This window comes from Corvus hawaiiensis, chromosome 9, assembly GCF_020740725.1.
Source record: "Corvus hawaiiensis isolate bCorHaw1 chromosome 9, bCorHaw1.pri.cur, whole genome shotgun sequence".
Taxonomy (NCBI): Eukaryota; Metazoa; Chordata; class Aves; order Passeriformes; family Corvidae; genus Corvus; species Corvus hawaiiensis.
In genome coordinates this window covers 13,642,096-13,663,157 of record NC_063221.1, presented here as the reverse complement: position 1 = coordinate 13,663,157, position 21,062 = coordinate 13,642,096, and the positions used below count along the sequence as shown (strand labels likewise).

At 38.2% G+C, this 21,062-nt stretch overlaps 1 protein-coding gene across 1 annotated transcript in view; it reads right to left on the bottom strand.

The window, feature by feature from the left end:
- The window catches only part of OLFM3 (olfactomedin 3), a 54,821-nt gene extending 42,538 nt beyond the window's left edge, over positions 1-12,283 (bottom strand). Inside the window, exon 1 of the mRNA XM_048312895.1 lies at positions 11,954-12,283. Coding sequence (XP_048168852.1) covers positions 11,954-12,022 — 69 coding nt within the window. The 5' untranslated portion in view covers positions 12,023-12,283. The remainder of the gene's footprint in view (positions 1-11,953) is intronic.
- Between the last annotated feature and the right edge of the window lie 8,779 nt (positions 12,284-21,062).

The following is a 21,062-nucleotide window of genomic DNA, read 5'->3' as shown; positions in this document are numbered from 1 at the left end:
TCCATTTTCAGTGTTTTCAGGCTGTTCCCAGTACAATTATTTATTCTAATCTCCCATTGTATCATTTGGATTTCTTATCTTCCCTTTCTAAGCCTGTTCTTTGCATTTTTCAGAGTACCTAGCACATTTTTCACAATATGTACATTTTTCACAATATGTCCACTATTTAGCTTATTGCTTTCGTTCTTCTTTTTATCACAAACTCCGTTTCACAGCCTGTTCATTTGAGACAGATTTTGCATTTTATCCTGTAAGGCTTGTATCTTGTGCATTTATATAATTTATGTATTGTTTCACACGACACAATTCAAACAATTTTGGTGCCATGTGACAACAGAAGTTGTTGTCTCAAGGCAAACAGTGCAGGTGGTCTTGCATACAGCTTTGAGTTGGATTTCGAGCTCACTTTTAAGCGTCAGCAGTGGCATAGCCTGCATTTATAGTCAGGCACTTAAGGGTTTGTTCTGAAGTTCCTATTACCTCCAGTGCTATCTTTGGTCTTTCAGCCAGTTACTGTTCAAGTTGATCTCCACATGGCACTCACTTATACTGTGGAATCACCCTTGTGATTTTGTCAGGCAAGAATCCCTTCAGCATCAGTGCCTGTGGGTCTGAGTATGCTGGTCCTAATGAAAATGGAAGTGCAAAGCCCTACTGACCGGAAAAGGGGAGGACATGCTCTGTTTGGTGTGAACATGTCTCTAACAGGATGTTGCCAATCTTAAAATGTTCTGAATTCAAAGAATTCAGTGGAAAATGCAGAGACTTTGAAGTAATATGACTGATCACCAAATGTGAATGGTCTGACGGGATATTATTTTTCAAAAAGATTAAAATAACCAAGTAGATTATTTAAAATATTTCTTCACCTAATGTCTAAGTTGATGGTGGTAGGTGTGATGATCATTAGTTCCTCATGTTACAGTCAATACTTTGTTCCAACAGACTTGTGTTATAAAAGGCCTTCCCAAAACAGTAAATATATAAAAAATGGCTCCTTTAGGCTGTGGTAGGTTCTTTGACCTCCCTGCCTCCACGCCCTGCCCTGCCCAATGCCTGACGTGAAGCATTTTAATTAAACTGATACTAATGGGAATAACTGATCCAGAACTTGGATATATGCCCTTGGAAGGATAGCTGAAAGTCTTCCCAGTCCAATGAACAAGTTACAAGATCAGTCTGTTACAGACTCTTAAGTAAAATCAAACATATATGAGGCATGAACCACAATCATGTGAATTGATCTAAGTCTGGGATATTTTTCCTAGGTAAACAGAGAATTTGGCTTGACATGCTCTTATTTGTAGCTCAGAGGAATTAATTTCAATTATTAGTTAAGAAAATAGAAATAACAAAATTTAGCATATGAAATAATACAAAAGGAAACTTAGCAAAACTCTTAATCTCTCAAAACCAAAAAATATCAAAAAGATTGCAGGTAAAAGAAGGCATCCTCTAAACAAAACCGAATGCCAAACACAAATCCCTGGCTGTTAGGGGAATCTCTAAGGGATGTAGCCAGTCAGAAAGCATTCCAAGATTGCAAACAAGAAGTGTGTGGGTACAGGATAACAATCAGCATTTTGGAGAGAGAAGAAAGCAGAAGCCTAAGGACCTTGGTATTAAATTAGCTAATGATAGCAGATTTTTTGCAGAGGAAGCAGATGTGCTAGAAAAGAAAAATATCCCATTTATTAGTTTCATAAAATCTGCATCATTGGTTTGGGAAAACACAGATGATATGATACAGTAAATTATTATAACTGTAAGAAATTTATGACAATGGATAAAAAAAGAGTGATAATTCAACACAAAAATATTTGCCTAAAAGAAAAGTTTCTGAAGGTAGGGGCCCAGAGGGGCTAGAAAGTGAAAAGGTAATATTGGTCATTCTTAAGTAAAAGAGGCTATTAAAACCAGAAAATCACAAAATACAAATAGCATATATCCAAGAATGCTAATGAGGATAGGAATGTCAGTGTTGGATGATATCTAATTGCATGTGGTTTGGGAAAATTTTGGAGGAAAGATGCAATCTTGTGTCTATTTACCAGAAGAACTGGGCAGTTAGGGCTTACCAGGCATATTTTTCAGTAACTACCATCACTCTTACCATCTTTTAAAAAGTGATTTGGGGAATCATATGAGAAAACATGAACTGGTCATGTCCTTTGCACAGACAATGGACCCACTGGCCTAACCAGTCTTGACCTTACTTAATTTCTGTGCTATTTCTAAATGGGAGAGAGCTATTAGCACGAGCAAATTATTTTATTCCTGAAAGACACTGGTGAATATAATATGAATGCCAATAGGATCTGGGTAAATTTTTCTTCTGTACAAGCAACAGTGGTGACCTTAGCCATTCATGTAGCTTTTTTACTCGACAAATCTAGAACTGGGCAAATTTGAATACTTCAACTACTGCCAGTATTGCATCAAAATCCCTTTTCCTTCATTTTCTCAAAAAATTAAAATTTGAGGCTCTATGTATTGCCTGGTGGCTTCTTGTACAGCAGCCTTATCAGAGACATCAGGGGAGCCATGTCATTCTGTCTTCTTTTGGTTTCGAAATCTCCAAAGGAAGAATGTTTCTTCACCACTCGCTCAGGCTGGAAGAAACTCAAATTGAGCCAACACATTCCTTCTCCTTGTGAATCACAGCCACCAGCATAATTTCATTGTCTAGTCTGACAAGTAGAGGAACAGATCTGCTTGTACATCCCTCCACACACAGACGATGTTGAAGGAGTTGGAAGAACAGATGAGTGGCATTTGTGGTCATCCTCATGTGCTGCCCTCTGAAGCTCAGAGTGGGAGAAGGAAGAGGGGGAAAGCTAGCACTGACTGAAGTATAAATAAGGGTATTTTGGGGATGAGAAACTACTTCCCTGCCTGCTCTAAAATTCCACAATCTAATCCCTGGTGGTGCTCACAAAATCAAGTTATTGCTTCATGAAATACTTTTAATGATGACTGAGTGTTTTAGCCAATAGAGTTTTTCTTCTGCTTGAGACGAGAAAGACCACCTTAGAGAGGGAGAACTTTGTCTCTAAAAAAGATAAATACCATGGTCTAAATAAATGGGGCATTCTGAGAACATTGATTCAGTAAATATTTCCATTCAAAATTTTCTTCAAATGCATGCTCTTTTTCATTGACAAATAAGAGGGGAACTGTATCTATATCTATCTACACACACACATATGTCTGTAGGCTAAAGTTGTATTTTGGTGTTTTAAAGGAAGGACAGAACATTGCTGGTGTTGTGAGATGTCACATGTAAATGCAAGGTCAGTACCCAGAACTCTGGATACACTTATTTTACTCTATCACCGCAGTGAAGATATTCACGTTCATTGACTTGAACTTGAGCAGCAGATGTGTGTGGCTTTATGAGAAAGCAAGTCCAGAGGGCAAAGATCAGCAAAAGACAACTACAGCACAGAAATCTGAGCTTCTTGAATTGTGCTGGACAGATTGCTGATCACAGCAAGATGTATGGAAAGAAAACAAGGTAGAAATATATATCTGCATCATCTACTAATATGGAAGTATTTATTTTAGCAGTGTCTGCAGAACGAGTATAGCAGGTCATTAAAAATTATTTTAACCTTCCTATTGAAAAGGATTAGAATGCAAACCAGGTATTTAACCTTGTATGAGACACAGCTGACAGATTTCTTGATGTCATAAGTGAACCTGTTACATCAAAGAACGTAGAATTATGTGGTGCATATGTAACTTCAGGAGTTTTACATGAAAATTCAGTAAAAAGGTAAAGACATAGCCACTCCTACTATTTACATACCCTCCTACCGTAGAGGAACTTCTTTTATTCTTTGCATCTGGTTTCAGTGTATTTTTCAGGGCCAGGAGACTTCTGTAAGACTGGAAACTAATTTTTGTGTGACATAGTATGGAATAGCTTCCAGTTTACTCATTTGCCTTTCAGCTACATTTTTGCATATCTAGTTTAATTGCAGATGTTATTACACATACATACTGTTGAGCTTGTTGAATAGTAAAGTCCATATCATTTTAATATCAACATATTAATCACAAAGAAAAGCAAGAGCGCTTGTGAAGTTTTTGTTGGAGACTGAGGAGGTATCTGGAAGTCAGTGAATTCCTGCCTGTTACATGGCAGGCAGAGGTGGCAGTAGGATTAGCCTCTAGGTTAAAGAGTCAGAAGGGAACTTGAGGCTTTAAAAATTCAGAAATGCAGGAGACCATCCTCTCTGCTTGAGGCTACAGCTGATTCTCACGGGAGATTGCTAACACATATGGTTTTGGTGTTTTGATAATTGTGCATGTATTCAGAGACAGGACGGAAAACAGGTCAGCAGCAATTTTTGCATTTAGGCTACTCTGCCTGACATATATCTCTGTATTCTTTATGCAGGTGCCTAGAAACACCTGTGATGACAGCAAAAAATATTGATCTGAGATCTCATTATAAATTCAAACCTATCACACACTGGCTTTCAGAACTGAGAACTGAGTGCTTGTATCTACAGCTGGATCTACCTTTTTTGTACCATCATCTATTCTATGTACTGTTGGTTACTCAGTACAATATTTTGTTACAACTACTCTGACTTCTGCATATTTTCTTGGGAAAAACATCCCAATACCATATATTGAAAATGCACAGTCTTATTTAAGAAAGTAAAACAGTTCAAATAAGATGTAGGAGGTTATACAAAAGAATAGGAAAAAAAATAATTGTAGTAGGGAGGCTGAGACTGAACATCCCCATTTAATATGAGTAAGGAAGTGTGTGATAGGTTTGTGTTTATAATGAGATCTCAGATCAATAATATTTGCTGTCACCACAAGTATTACTGTATTCTAAATGCTGAAGTTCATATTTTTGTAAATCTAATTTTAAATCTGAAGTCCAAACTCAAATAGTTTTATAATTTCATACCTGGAAAAATACTTAAGTGCTTAGTTGTCTCCTTGAGACGGATACACTGAAACACAATTTGAAGTATATTCCTATAGCTGTGGTTCTAAGAAAGGAAGCCCATGCAGATCTCTATAAACTCTTTTTTAATAATATGCCACAATAATTTAAGAATAATATTCACCATATTATGATTGGCTCTTAATAAGAGAGTTCCCTCACTTGTCACTCAGAATGGAGTTAGTTTTTTCCAATTGTTCTGGCTGCCCCCTTATGGGTTACTTTATAGCTTGAGGAGGATGCAAGCACTGTTTCCCAAAACCATAGCAGCGAAAAGGGCTGCTTGTTTCCAGAATTTGCTTAAGCTGCTGTTATGCTGACTGATACATGCTTTTCAGTGAAATAAGTAAACAGAATCATTAAATCATAGTTACAAGGATTTGTTTGGTTAGAAGGCAGCGCAGCAGACAGATGACTGCTCTTCAGGGGAATGCAGGATGAAAACCACTGCATTTGTGTTATCTGGGGCTGCTTTAGGTTAGTTACTTAAGTGATTTAAAAGTCTGAAACAGAGGTCAGAATATTAAAGTTTCTTTAATTCCTCCTGAGGAAAAAAATGTTTTAAATAAAGACGGCTGCATATTTTATGAGTAATTACATAAAATGTTTTTCTTTCTTGTGAAAAGACATAGCTACAGAAGCAGCTCGGTAAGAATTCACACAACTCCATATCCATAGGCCTGGTATTCAATCTACTTTGGGCTATAACTCAAATTCCAATTTGAGATTGTTTACTGACTTATGAAAAATATAGCTGGTTGTTTCTTTAGCTTTTCTGATCTCTAAACCTCTGTCATGAACCTTTCAGTAAGCAATTCTTGTGTACACTCCTGTATCCATTGAGACAGTTACTTCTCAATGTCAACTGCTTTTATCACCAATATTTTGTGCTCTGTTTCCTTCCCTAAGCAGGCACACATTTTGTGGTGTATTCAGTTAATTGGTATGAAACAGTCCTGCTGTCAGAAAAAGTAGTTATTAGGAAACCATCTCTAGAAGCTGGCCAGTAAAGATGAAGACTAGACATCATCTAGTTTTAGACAACACGTGCCTAAGTAGACAAAGAATACTAACTTTTTTTATCTGATACATCAGTTATTTCCTTATTTACAAAAAAATATGTTAGTCCTATTCCAAAAGGGATGGAATGGAGATAAACTAATCCATTCAGTGTGCCTTGTCATTTTGCATTTTGCTGTCTTGATGGCTCTTTAAGACAGAAATACAAATTCTTTGATTTCAAATAAAACCAAGTCTAGACTTTAAAGCCCCTTAATGTCAGGAATTAAAACAAAGACAATAAAAATAGTAATGTTTTTGAAATAGTTTCAAGTGTTCTAGTAGATTATGCTGCTGATAGAAGGTCAGTTTTCTTTGAGTCACTAAGGAAAAAATCAGAAGCTGCAGTCCATGCTTAAAAGTGTCACTGAATCTTGGAAGTAATGCTGTGACATAGACTAAGGTCATGTCCAAGATAGATTTGAAAGCACTTTTAAGAGTAATATGTATTGCTATTGCATTTCTGGTTTTTTACTGACTTAGAGGACTAAGAATTCTGCTGGCTAGGTTCTTAGGTGGAATGATTAACGTGGATAGAACCATGTGCTTGGGTCACATATCTTGGTTTAAAAACACGTGAGCAACAGATGTGGTCTGGAATTCCGAGGTAAATCCAAGAATTTCTGAAACTCTGAAAGTAAGGTAACTGTTACACTGTTTCTGAATTCTCACTCATGAAAAGAATTCTATACTCAATCCTAGGCACACAGAGTCCTTGCTTTCTTTAGGTTTGGTCTCAGGCAAGAACTCTACTGCCTTGTGGAGTGAAGCAGTAGGATAGATTGGTGTTCTTGTGAAAGACGGTCCTTGAGAGGACTTTTCCCAGACTACTGCTGCATAGATTTACAGAATGCTTTTGAATTTTCCCTGGCTTTTCAGTCAGGATTCACTAAGAATGCCTAAGTGATGCCCTGAAGCATTTTTGTCATACTGCAGTTTTGAAAAAGGGGATTTCAGTGCCTCAAATAGACTGGGCCCTCTCTAGACTCCCTGTTCATTTCTTAATAGGTCCCTTATGAATTTCACATATTTGAACTTGAAATTTTAACACAACTGTTAAATCTGCAGCCAACCAGAAACACAATTTTTTAGAGTTGATGTTGTTTTAATAGCTTTAATACTGCATTTCCTGTTCCTGATAGTTGCCTTCTCTGCTTCAGCTTTTTCTTCTTTGCAGACTTTGTGAATTGATTCTCTTTCACTGGCTTATGACTTGGCCAAACATAGAAGAAAGGTGGAAGCTTGGTTACCTGAAGGCAATATGCCTCTACTGGAAAAATAATTTTTTCCTGTGAGGATAAGTCTGTGTATATGTATACATACAAAACTATTTTTGAGATTTTGTATAACATATATAATTGGTTTTGAGTGCATTCAAATGAGTAGAAGTCATAATACTCATGAGCAACAAAGGAATCGGATTTTAGCCAGAGGAAAAAAAGACCTCTTCCCATAGCATCACGAGTTTTAAAAAGCCCTTAAAGACCACGTGATATCTGATACAGATACAGGGGAGTTAGCACTCATCCAGTTGTCACTCACGTGTGTGTTTTTGCATATTCTCTTCCAATATCTTAATATATGTGACTTACAATGATGTAATGAATACCTTTCAGTGATTTTATATATGTAATGATGGAGGGATGTCTTTGTGTGTACATAAATAGGAAATACATCTTTTTTCCCAGGACTGGAAGGCTAGAAAGGCACTGTATTGATTACTGCAGGAAGAACAAGCAGTGTTAACTACAATCTTGGGTCTTTACATATTGACTGAAGTTACTAGAGTGAGCGTAAAATAACTGGAATGACACCTGGGAGAGAGCCCAGGGCATATTGACAGTAACAGGATGTTCCTCAATGGCTGTTGAGTCATGATCCTCAGAAACGGGAGAGTAGACACCAAGTGAGAGTTGACCACATTCAGCAATTAATGATTTAGAACATTCTTAAACCTTGGGGGTTAAATAATTAGGAATGGTTTTCATATTGACTAAGTACTAATACCGTAGGAAACAGAGTAAATTAATTTCCAAGCAGGTAATGAGATATAATTTTGCAGTGTACTGTAGTCCTATGAGTCTTTTTCAGTACAATAGTGTATTGTGGTAAGCCTTTGCTGTACATAGGATTCTTATAAATTCCTGCAATATGGATCAATTAATTTGTATTGCTAAGCAGCACTGAAGTAGTGCACCCTGCCTACTGACAAGTTCTTGAAATCTGGGAAAAATACAGATTTTAGTGGCTATTTGTATAGTCTGATTGTGTGAAAATCATAGATTTTTAAAATCTAGAAACACAGCCATTCCAAAGATGCAAAGTTTAAGCATTCCAAAATAGATGACTGATTTCAAATCAGCTTTTATTTTTTAGTGTTAATATTCCCAACCATCCTCTTATCCTGTACAATGAATATAAATCACAGTTCCTTTCTGTAACTGTCCTTAATAATACTGCACTTAGTTTTTGTCTGGGATTGCACTTGGCGTATTTTTTCTCAAAATTCAAATAATGGAAGACAAACGGCATATACATATCCTATATGAAGGATATAAAGCCATTATAAAATTTAAAGGCCTAAAGGTCATTAACTGCATTGAAACATGAACATATTTATCAGATCTATTTAGATTTCAAAAACTAAACTTACAAAATGCCATCTATACTTGGAAAAATGCTGAGCTTGATTTCTATGTGGAACAGCTTTATCACACTATAAAATGCTTACTTGGTCATATCACTGTGATTATCAAGTGATGGTCAGCAAAGCAACCCTTATAAAAGAAGTCCACTTTACATACTGTGAAGGTCATTACAGAAAAATTCAGGTGGAGAAAAGCAGTACAGAGATGCCATCTAGCAGTAACTCTTAGAAATTTCCTAATATTGGATACTTCCTTCTTTCAAGATACTGCACTTATGACTAGGAGAAAGGAAAATTTTATATCCAAGTCCTATCACTGTATCTGGCTTCCTGATGAATGTCTAGGCACCCTGTTGGAAATAAATCTTTAATGAAATATATTATCATGGATAATGAAAAAAAAAATCCTATGTAAATACAGATAAAAAATAGAATAAAGTAAAAAAATATAGCATTTAATAAGTATCTTGAATTGATATTCAGTAATTAGCACTGTGTTATAATTTATCATTAGTGAGCTGCCTTCCATTTATTAAAGAAGAATTTTTTCAGTTGATCAATAATTTATACTGAGCTTAAAATGAAAGAATTCAAAAGCACGGGCAGTAAACTGCTGTGGTTGAAATAAAATCCTAATGTTTCAGAGTTTGGGGAATAAACCATATATAAATTTTTGTTACATATTTTACCATAAGATGGCGATACTTAAACATTTTACTATCAGTAAATAACTGAGTAAGTTCAGCACAATATCTGTGTCATAATAAGAGTGCCTGTGGACAGCAGTCTTGAGTTAATGATAGCCTAGTATTATTTTTTTTACTGCCCAAGGCATTATTTTAAAATAGTTGATCAATAAAATAAATTATTACCTGAAAATTATGTAGGCCATGACTAGAAATTGTATTGTGTATACTGGAAATATCTCTTGTGATTCATTTCCCTAAGCTAGTAAGTTTGTGAGTGGCAAGGGCACGTAAAAGTTGTCTTTCTAGGCATGAGCATACTGCACAATTCTTTCTGGAAAAGAAAGAATTTCCCATCCCGTTGTTTCCTACAATTAGTTTCATGTCATAGATTTGCTTCCCAACCTGTAGGGCAGAAAATTAATATTCTATTTCAATTTAGCATAAAGCAAGATAAATAATTAAGCACTAATTCCATTTCTGAAGTGAGTCTGCAGTCAGAACTTGTACTTTTTTGCTAGAAAAATGTTGTAAAAATTTTTTACATATGTAATTTTCCACAGAAATAGGAGATGTATTGCTCACAGTCAACAAAATTTAATTACTATTTTCCATGTTACACCTTTTTATATTTAATGTGGTGTAGGATCCATTTGATCTCACTCTTTTTAATTTATGAAAATCCAGTTAGATCCAATAAAAACCAGATTTTGACTAAGGGCTCTAATTTTAATCTAATCTTAAAGACTTCTGTGATTTTTTATTCCTGACCCTTGACAAAGTCAAAAGAGCCTGGAAAGAATATCTGAATATCTCTGGAAATGTCACAAGGAGTGATGAATAAAAGGCCATTTTCATGCCCTCTGCACAGCCTGCCACAGCAAAAAGGGCTAGAAGCAAAGTTTCCAAAGTTCATTTGTGCCATTTCTTTCCAGTGCCTCATCCTGGTTTTCAGTGCTGGATGGTGAAAGAGACATAAGAGGGAACATTTATTCCCAGTGTTATTTTGGGGCCTGAACTAAAAAGAATTTTTCTGCCAGCTCTTTTGCTTCATTAGTGGTTTTACTCTTCTGTGGACAGAGAATGATACAAATTTGCTTTTCCTGCTTTTATGCAGCCTCTTTGACAGATCTTGCTAAGAGTAACAGAAGACAGAAAGAAAATGAGTGTGTGGAAACCTGTAGTTATAATGAGACCATGTGCTGCTATTCACACAGATGTGAAACTCCTGTGTGTGCATTGCCTGATATGTCCCCTTACCGGCACAGCAATACCTGATACTTTCAAATAGCTCTTATTTAATAGAACTGATATAACTAATTTCTTAGATAATGTTATTAATCCACTATCCCCTTTGCTTTTTTGTTACTGTATCTTACTGACTGAAAAGCAGTCAGAATACTGCAGCTGTAAATCAGATTTCCACTGAATTGCTTTTTAGGTTCTGTTTTTGTTTTTAATGAGGAGCATCCATTCCATATTGTTGGACATTCAGTACATATTTTTATATGATTAATACCTTTATTTTAAATGAAAAACCTGCCAGAAGAGCTGAACATTGCCTCACATGGTTGTCTGGTACCTAACTGGTATCATTAAAATGACATTCACCAACATGCAATACCAATTGTGGCAACATGGCACGGACTGCTACTGGTAATGGACTGCAATACTATAGCAATGTTTTCTCTTGTCACGTTTCTATAATGCTCACAGTTTCAAGACTGTATGCCACAAAAAACGACAAATGAGACAAGCTCTACATCTATAAAATACAGCTCTAGAGACATCTGCAGACCTGTTCAGTCATTATTGTAAGTGGTAGAGTGCAATTCCGATTTTCCAAATTACTTAATCTGAAATCTCCTTCACAAGCCAGGCTGTATGGCTAAAACCTATTGTTTACTTTTATCATTATTTCAATATCAGCTGCGATCTCTTGGTGACTTGACCACGTTTGTAAATAACAAAACTCTGCAGCAGCCCGGAGTGCGGCTATAGTACTAAATTCAGTGTCTTCACGTGACGCCTCCAGTTTCACTCTAAACAATTTTATTTCCAGTCGGAGGCTGCCGATCCCTGCTTCCAGCGCCTCGCTGCTTCCCCAGAACTGGTGCAGTCACCCTCACCCAGCGCTATAAGTGCCTCCTTGCCTGGAGCGGGATGGATCGCCGCTGGTTTGCGCTGGACAGCCACCGGCCTTGGACAGCTACCGGGCTGGGGCCGCGGCAGCCCGCACGGCAGCCCCGTCCCTCTGCGGCGGACACAGCTCCTGCGAGCGAGCGGTGCTGCCGGGGCCCCGGGCAGCTGCGGGGTGCGGCGGTGCCCTGCCCTGCGCGCCGGGGCCCAGGGCCGCGCTGCATGGCGCCCGCACCCCGCTGACGGCGGGCACCGCGCCCCCCGCCCCGGCCGCCACGCCGGGAACCGGGGCCAGCCGCTCCCGACACGAGCTCTCCCGCCTGGCCGCTCGGACAGCCAAGGACACGCGCCCGCTTCTCCCCGGAGCTATCCGGCGCTTCGCCCGCTACCGCATACGCCGTGTGCGGGCCGGGTCCGCCGCTGCGAACTTGCCGCCCGGTCGGCTCCTACCTTGGAGGGATCGAGGCCGGCCAGCAAGGACAGCAGCAGGAGGTTGAGGATGCTGGCGGGCGCCCGCATCCTGATCCCGGGGCTGCCTCTCCGCGCCGCTCCTCTCGGTCATTCACTCCGCTCCCGCCGCAGCGACCGCGCCGGCAGCCGCGCTCTCTGCCCGCCCGCCGGAGCCCGAGTGGAGGCGGCAGCGGCAGCCGCCCGGGGGACGCTCATTCCGCAGGCAGCCTCGGCGCGGGGAGGGGGGGCGAGGACGGCGCTGCTCGAGCTGGCGGAGCGGCTCCGCGGCCCCGTCCCACCCCGCCCCTCCCCCCGGCCAGCCCACCGCAAAAGTTTGGGCCCGGGAGACGGCGGAGCCAGCGCGGCTGGACGGGCGCGGGAGCGGGCGGCGGATGTGACATCAGCGCCGCCGGGAGGGAGCGCGGGCAGGGGGCGCGGGGGCGGCGCGGGGGCTCCGGGCAGCTGCCGCGGGCTGAGGGGAGGTGCGGCCGGGCCGCTGCGGGGCGCGGTGCCCACATGAGGGGCGGCCCCACCGACGCCGCACCCGGCCGTGGGATAGCGCCCGGCCCCGCACCCAACTGCGGGTTACCGCCCCCGGCAGGGCCGGCGGAGGCCCGCTCCTCTGTGGAGTGCGGCTGTAGGCGGGGAGGAGCCGCTCTCCCGAAAAAACTCCTGGCACCATGGCAAGGGTGGGTTGATGTAGGGAGCTGCGAGGACGGGGTTTTCCTCAGTGGAATCCCTTTCGCACCTCCATCTAGAAAGTTAAGTCAGGGCTTGACTGAGCCCTGGTGAGGGTAAAGCCACCTGTGCTCTCCAGCTGGCCCATGGGCAGCAAGGGACTATCATGTCTCCTTGGTTTGACCTGTGAGCTGAGGTGGGAAAGCCTGTGCACATGCAGGCGGGTGAAGGTCATTTGCTGAGAGGAACCCTTGAAAACCTTCTCAAGGGCAACCAGGAGTTTCTTTTTGCCTACATCAGCCAGCGTCTTTGCAGTCAGACGACGCTGCTTTGCCAGCCTGGGCTCTGGCTTGGCTCCTGTCCGCCTGTGCAGGTCGGTTTCGCAGGTCGGTTTCACAGGACAGGCAGCAATGGGATTTGGCTTCCTCAGGGACGCGCGTTCAGCAGCTGAGCATGGCTCAAATGAATATAACAGCACTATCCTGTTAACATGGACGAAGCGTCTTAATGGTTCAATTACTTTCCCTTAGAAGACTCAAACTCAAAATGTATGGGCAGGGTAGTCTTATTTATGTCATAGTCAAGGTTATTATAAATGTGTTTTTCAGCTTTTTGTGGTAAAAATAGCTTTATAGTTGGCGATTTTTTGGTCTTAACTAGATTCTCTGAGGGCTATACTGTGTGCTTTTTCAATATCTAGCACAGAAAGGCCAACACTGTTGTGCCTTTTTTTTTAGGTGCTGTATAATCTTAATTAAGAGGAAAATGGACTAAAAAGTTCCTTAAAAAAGCAAAACTTCAGTGTAAAAATACCAAACTCCAGACAAAACAAAACCCCATGCTTGGGAGGATGCTAGGATTATTGTGAACAGGCATGATTTTCTAACTGTCTCCAAGTCTACAAGATTGGTGTCTTTGCCTTCAAGAGCTAAGACCACTGCTGAAAGACAAATGGAGCAGAAACTGTTGTGCTTTCAGGCTATCTGAAAAGATTGTGTATCCTTGGCATAGTGTTCCCAGATCAAAAATGCTGACTTTTCTTGTGTTTTCCAGTGTTTTATTACATTTCTGATTTCTTCTGGGATTACAATAACTAGATTTTCTTTTGTGAGTGAATTAAAATTTATGTTTTATGTTAAGATGTCTTAGACATCCCCTTTTCATCAGCAGTATCTTTTACAGAGATACAATCTTTCATTTCCTTGGAAGGTAGATCTACAAATTATGTTTCCTTATGTCATGGAAAGGAAATTATGAATTAGATTTCATTGACATGCTAGGGTCAACAATGGAAAGAGAATCCCCTCTGATACAGACACTATTGAATTACCTTCTGCAAGGAAAATATAAAGGATACAGAAAGGAGATTAGGTTTTTTTTTTCTCTGTAGAAAGTAGGTAAAAGCCTTATTTTCTATTAAGTAGCACTAAAAATATATATATATATAAAAGGAGATAGTCATGTATATTCCTATGAATTCAATATAGAGTAAGGTACTCACACCAAAGCACTGGAAACCTTAAGCTCTCCAAAGGACAAAGTGAATGGTGCTTTCAGCAGAAACAATTTCATATGAAAAAAGAACATAGATTCAAAGCCACAAAGGCAAGATTGAAGGTATTTAAATCGTTTCTAGAGCACCTCAGTGACCAGTTCTCTAATTTTCCCTAGCTTTGTTGTCCCCACGCTTTTCTCTCCTTCTTTTTTTTCAGTCTATCATAGATAAACCTGGCAAAGTGTATGAACTATTAAATTAATCATAGAATGCAAACTTTTTAAGGAGCTTCAGTGATGCAGTATGTTTTTCCACTTCCTGATGATGCTTGGAATATCTGTCTTTTTAATCAGTAAAATATTGAAGAGTAAAGTTAAAAATAAAACCAGTGGTTCCCCAGGCCCCCGAAAACATAAGCCTTCAGAACTCCTGAACTCCTCAGATATTTTTGTGTGTTACAATCTAATAATTTTTTTGATATATGAAAAGGTACCAAAACATATTTCAAAAGGATAGCATAAAATGACCCATTTTTTTTCTGTCTGATTTTAACAATCCATTTGGAAGAAAATTAAAATGGGTAATAGACTTATTCCTCCACCCTCCAGCAAGCCGACAAGTAATATTTTTTTGCCAGGAAAGACTGTATGAAAACTGGTGAGAATCATTAGCAATTAGTACCTGAAATAATTGTGTTTGTTAAACTGTATCTGAAAAATTAAACAAATTGAAGCCCTCATGAGAAATTTTTATTTCTGCCTCATGCCCTGAAGTGGCAAGGGAATACCTGATTGTGAAGATCTCTCTCTAGCAAAGCTTTTAATCATCCTTAAAAACCTGTGAAATTCTATGTGAATGACATTTCTTCTTGAGGTCTTAGTATAGAGACTGGCTGCTGCAGTCAGTGTGAAATACATGATTGTGAGAGAAATGAAAGAGATACCAAAAGCTTTCCTGCAGGCATCAAGGGACAGAGTATGGGCAGAATGGAGGCACACTGTGAATACAGCTTGTCTAGATGGGGAAGGATGTTCTCAGTGTGTGCTTAAAGTTATAACAACTTTTCTTCACACCGTATTGCAAGATGCATTGCTGGCAGTTGGAATAAGACAGACACTTGTTCACTTGGGTGCACGGAAAGTGAAGATAAATTGGGTGTAGGTGCCAAATTATACATAAATAAATTCAGAGTTCTGCAATCTGAGTTTGAGAACTTGAAAGTAGTGATGGGGGTTATGAAAAAGGACACCATACATGTGCATCTGTGGAAAGACAATCTTTATTTGTAGCAGGTAACATCTGAAAACTTTTGAATTGCAGTGCTAACAAATATTTTTTCCAAACAAGAAAATTCTTCATGAAACTGGTCGTACACTTAGTATTTCATGGGTGTTGTGTTTTCTACTAAGTTAGGAAGGTGGTCCAGTTTTCAAATTTTAGGCATTCTCCTGATTATGAGAATGAAAAGTTTAGGGAGTTGGAAAGAAGGGTTGAATACTGACCCTTGTTGATGTTAACTGGTCTGAAATGTCCTTGAAGAGGACAAATTTGTTCTTCACTACAGGAAAGATTTTTATGCCTCACAGAAGCAAAAGAGAAAAAGGTACAACCAAAATTAAGCTATCAATGGTATAGAAGTGAAACTTTTTGACACATTATATTTGTTTATATTTGTAAAGAACACGACAGAAACAGGACACTTGAAGTGTTTTTAAATCAGATGATTAGAAATATTAGGAAAATATTAATTTAATTTAGCCAGTGAAGAGTACATAGATGTTAAATAAAATACAAAAATACTGCACATGTGGGATAAAATTCAGGTCTACTTTCAATGATTGAATTTGCTAATATTTGGATAGTTTTTACTATCAGACTGAAGTATGGTTTATAATCATTAGTTGTATTAGCAGAGTAAATTTTGGAATCTGTCAATACTATGATCTTGCTTCCTAATCCACCCAATCTGTATTAGTTAAATATCAAAGTGAGGCTTCAGAAGCATGTTTTGTCAGTGTAACAGTCCTAGTGATGATTACTTTTCTAAATAGAGATTTTTTTTAAGTCCTACTAATACCTGAAAAATGTATTTTGATTTTTCTTGAATGTTATCAAAATTAAAAGGTGACTAAATAATTATTGAAAGTAAGTTTAGGAGTTGATGTTTTTCCTACTCCCTGCTTTCTTGAAGTGAATCTTTCAAAAGAATTTTTGTTACTCAGAGTTGTTTTAGGAACTTTTCTGTGAACGTTACCTTTCTTTGTATATCTCTGTAAGGGTGCACTGAAAATAGTTAAAATTCAAGTTTCTGCAGAAGTGCAGTGCTATTATTTCCCAATGTGCCAGTGTGAGGTGTGCTGTGATGCGAGGAGCTGTGTGTCAGCATAAGTGTTACTGCCTCCCTTGACAAATACCAAGTTGCACCTGACAGATGGACAGAAATATTTAGGTACTGGATACTGTGGACAGGTTTAATAGAGAACCAGTGAGTCAGGCACCTCTTTAACTCGTTCTTTAAAGCTAATCCATATCTAGAATTTACTTTTGTTGGAGTTTAAGTTTGACCTTAATTTTCATTGGTGAAGAAACGGCCTTAGTAAAGTGTTCTCATGTATTTACAGTTCACATGAAATATAAGAAAGACTTAATTCTGTGGAAGTTTAAATTGTATATAAAGCTAAGGTCAATATTTGTAAACATTTCTGTGATTTAGTTTGCTTTGTTTTTCTTTCATATACCATGCTTATTTATTTACTTTCTTTAATTCAGGACTTCATTTATGCATCAAAAACAAATCTATAAAATAAATCCTCCTTTTAGGGTTAACATAATCTTTAGAGTAAAATGTAGCTATAGTATTTTCAGATTTATAGTTCAGTTATATTTAAATCACTATGAATAGAAATAAGAAAATGTAATTAAAGATTTCATCAGTGTGAAATGTAGGAAGAATGTTCTTTGTAAAAGTGACAGCATCTATAAAGAATGCTTCTCTACCAAAAATGCTTTTGCTAGAAGATTATGGAACTCTGCTCACAAGCTTTCTGGCATTTTCCCCTTCCAGTATGGACAAGTACTTTACAACACATCCCATCAGAGTAGCCTTTAATTGTATTGGTTATGCACGACTTTTATAATTTTAAGTATCATAAAACTTAAGAATTAAGATTCTCTTCTACAAGATCACAAAAAAAGTATGATCCCATAGAATAAGTGAAACCTGGAGAATTAAGATTAAAATGTGTTTTATTTCAGAATTAGAGTACAGATAGAAAAATCTAGTAGTTGTTTGATAGAAATTTGGTTTGTCTGAATCAATATGACTAGGAATAGTATGATTTTTAAATGCTAAAATACTCAATTGGCAATATTTAAAATTGACTATTGTCTCTTAAAATACATAATTTTCAGCCTATCAAGTAACAATTAAAGTTGGGCTAAGTAGCTGATTGAGTCTCCAGCTAAGTCTTGCAAATCTGTAGAATGTTTAATATTAGATACTCCTTCTCATTTATGTATTTTTAATGTACTTTGTAAATTCAACTGAAGAAGTAATAAAGAGCAGTATTCTGTATGATGACACAGGTATGAATTTATTTTGGTAGTAATTCTCTAAATATTTATATACAGGCAGAACTAGTTTGTTTCTTATAGCATATATATGAATACTTATTGACCCAAGTGTCGTAGTAAAGAGGCTGCTTGCAATATCCTGGTGTAGCAACATGAAATTTGTGGGAATTGAAAGGCCAGAGTATACTCAACTACTGATCATTGTTGAGTTCCCAGGACTCAGCATCTTGCAGAACTGGGTCTCAAAATAATAAAATAATAAGAAGTAATCACTACTAAAAGTTCAGTTGCAATACCAGTCTTTGTCATAATCACTTAAGGGTGCCAGTATTAAAAGAAAGATTAGGTCATGATTATAAATGATGGTGCAAATATTCTGATGGATTTTGTGTTCTGTTTTATTTTAAGGCTTTGACTTAACCATCAAACACGGTATTTTTCCCCAAATGAAGGATCAGTGTATGTAGTATCTCTGTCTTGGTGCAGAAATTTCTGCTGGAATAGAGAAGGAAAAGTTTGCATAAGAACTTGTCACAAAGATAAATGAGCTTAAGAGGTGGGTGTTTTCTGTAATACAGTAGTTCATTGCTTTGATTTTTAATAATTTTCAGTTTTTGAAAGAATCTACCAGTGTGGTGCTATTTGTGGTACTCTTACAATAGTCCTGGTTTTGTCCCATGTAGCCAAGGGCTTGTTATAGCTAATGGCATAAATTCAGGCACTGCTGGGGTATTTTTTTGTAAGTTGACACATATTTGGTATTTTAATTCCAGGTATGTTAGAATATAATTAATCTGAAAAAAAAAAATAAAGTAGTTTTTCCAGGTGATGCTTACTGGAATTCCCCAGGTGCTTCTGTAGGATTTTGAATACTGGTGTGGGTGCATAGCTGTGGAAGGAGCCTGTCAGTGTGCTCTCTCAGTTTAAGTAGGTAGGCAGTTTTTTAGGAGGTAAATGTTAGGAAGAGAAATACTTTAAAAAAGCAGCTCCATCCAGGTCTCAAAGCAGTGCAGTGAGCTAATGAAGCGTTGCACTGGCTGAGCTGAACAGCTCAGCTACTTCTGCATTCCACAATGTTCTGTGTCATTTGTTTTCAATTTTCTCCTTACAGTATCAAATTTAGGAGTCTATAACTTGCGTATGGGATATATTATCTCTTTTTTATCTTATTCCATTTGCCCAGTGTTACCCCAGATGCTTGAGAGTTGGCTCTAATATTGTTTTGATTTTCCTCCTATCCTGTTGCACAGCAGCCACAGAGGGACAGATGCAATGATTCCATTAATTCCAATTCCATTCACAGCTTTTGCTATGATACTTGGTCAAAATAAACATGGGATCTCTTCTTTAGAGAGGAAAGTTTATAAAGATTTTCTTCAATTTTCTGTACACTATCAGCCCATTTGTAAATTCTAGAGGGAATAATTGGATTAAATAATCCATAAAAATAATTGTAATAAAGCTGTGCTTTGGAGCAAAATGTCACGTTTTTCCTCTCAAACTGTGGCTTATATTACAGTAATTCTGTTGATCTTTTGTAAATCTATCCCTCATTTATAACTAGTGTGTCTAATCATACCTACATATTTAATATTTTGGTGAATCATACCTACAATATTTAATATTTTGGAAGGATAAAAAACTATAAATACCTCCCATTTTAAGACATAAGGAAACTCTTTTGCACTGTTAAGTCAAGCAGTGGAACAGGTTGCCCAGCAAGGCAGTACCATCTGTGTCTTTGGAGGTTTTCTAGACCAGATTGAATAAAACTGTGAGTAACCAAGTCTGACTTCACATCTGACCCTGCTTTGAGCAGCAGTTTGAACTGGAGACCTCCTGAGGTCTCCTCCAGCCTGAATCCTCCTTGTAAGAATATGAATGGTGGTGATCTACACAACTGGCTTGTCTCTTCTGCTGTGAGCAGGACTTGGAGCCAGCCACCTATCTTATTCCTCAACATACCTGAGAAAATAGAGGTGCTGCGTTTCCTATCAGTATGTATTTGTTGATCAATATGACGTATATGATATAGTTTTATATGTAGATATATATTTACATATTGCTATGTAGACCAGTTTGTTAATTACAGGAACAGTACTGTATGAGTTGAAAATATGTGTGGTTTTGGGATTCCTCTGCTTTTTTTCAGAATCTAGCTGTAATCTTTGTATGAATGGTATCAAACTCTCTCATAATTAATCTTTATAAAAGGTCTCTTCTCTCTGCTGGCCCCTGACCATTGTTTTGCAGGAACTTCAGCCTACACATTAATACCATTTTTTTTTTGTCTCAAGCCAGAGGAGAGCATTTTAAATCAGAGTAATAATGAGGGTGGACAATGAGGTACATAAATTGTGAAATTCCTTTCTCACATTTGCACTGCATGAGTGTTCATATAAATCTAATGATCTTTTTGAATATAACCTAGCTTTAGCTGTTAAGCAGTGGACTCAACCCCAAAGTTTTGCTGAGATAGTCTCCTTCTTAATTTTAAACCTATGGGTGAAAAAAACCAGGAGACACTGCCAATTCTTTTACAGAACATGAACAGTCATTATTTGACTTGTGAATGAGGAGTTTGATAACATATTTCTTGGAAAGCAGCACAGCTTTTCTTTCAGAGAGTGGTACAAATCCCTTGCTGTCATATTCAGCAGATGGCAGCATGCATGTTAATTGGCTGCGTATCTGCTCAAATCTTTTAGCTGCCAGGCCATATTGATGAGCAAAGTAATTAATTTGTCAGTGTTTTTAAGGTCAATCACAGTGGAAGCTTTCAGTGTGCTAATATAAAATATCATATTTACCCTGAGGGTGCACTGTCACAGCAGGTAGAAATTAATTGTGGAATTAGATAATTTTCTTCCTAGAATACAACTGTGTTGAAAGGAGGTATAAAACCAGTAGAGTACAATGCAGGACCCCAGTGTTTCAAACATTAAAACACAAATACTAGATTTCCACAAACGCATATCTGAGTGGTACCAGGAGCAGGGCCTGGGATAAGGCCATGAAAGGTCATGCAAAAATGAAAAAAAAAAAAAAAAGGCAAAAAGGCGCAACCAAGCAAATGTTTGTCTGATTATTTAATGGCAATACTCACGTCATTTGAATTTGGCCAGTTTTGTTTATAATAGCAGATCAAATGTGGTGTAAATGACATACTGTCAAACTCTGAATATAAATACTGAAGGCATATGATAACTATGTAAAAAAAATTGCCCTATTAGATAGAAAAAACCCCTTGGTTTTTCCATTCTACATGGTGTTTTTCACTGTAACCTTCTTGTCAGACTTGCAGAAATAGGAATAATGGGATACTTAAGGCAAAAATCTTAAATGCTGTCTGAATTTTTCAGC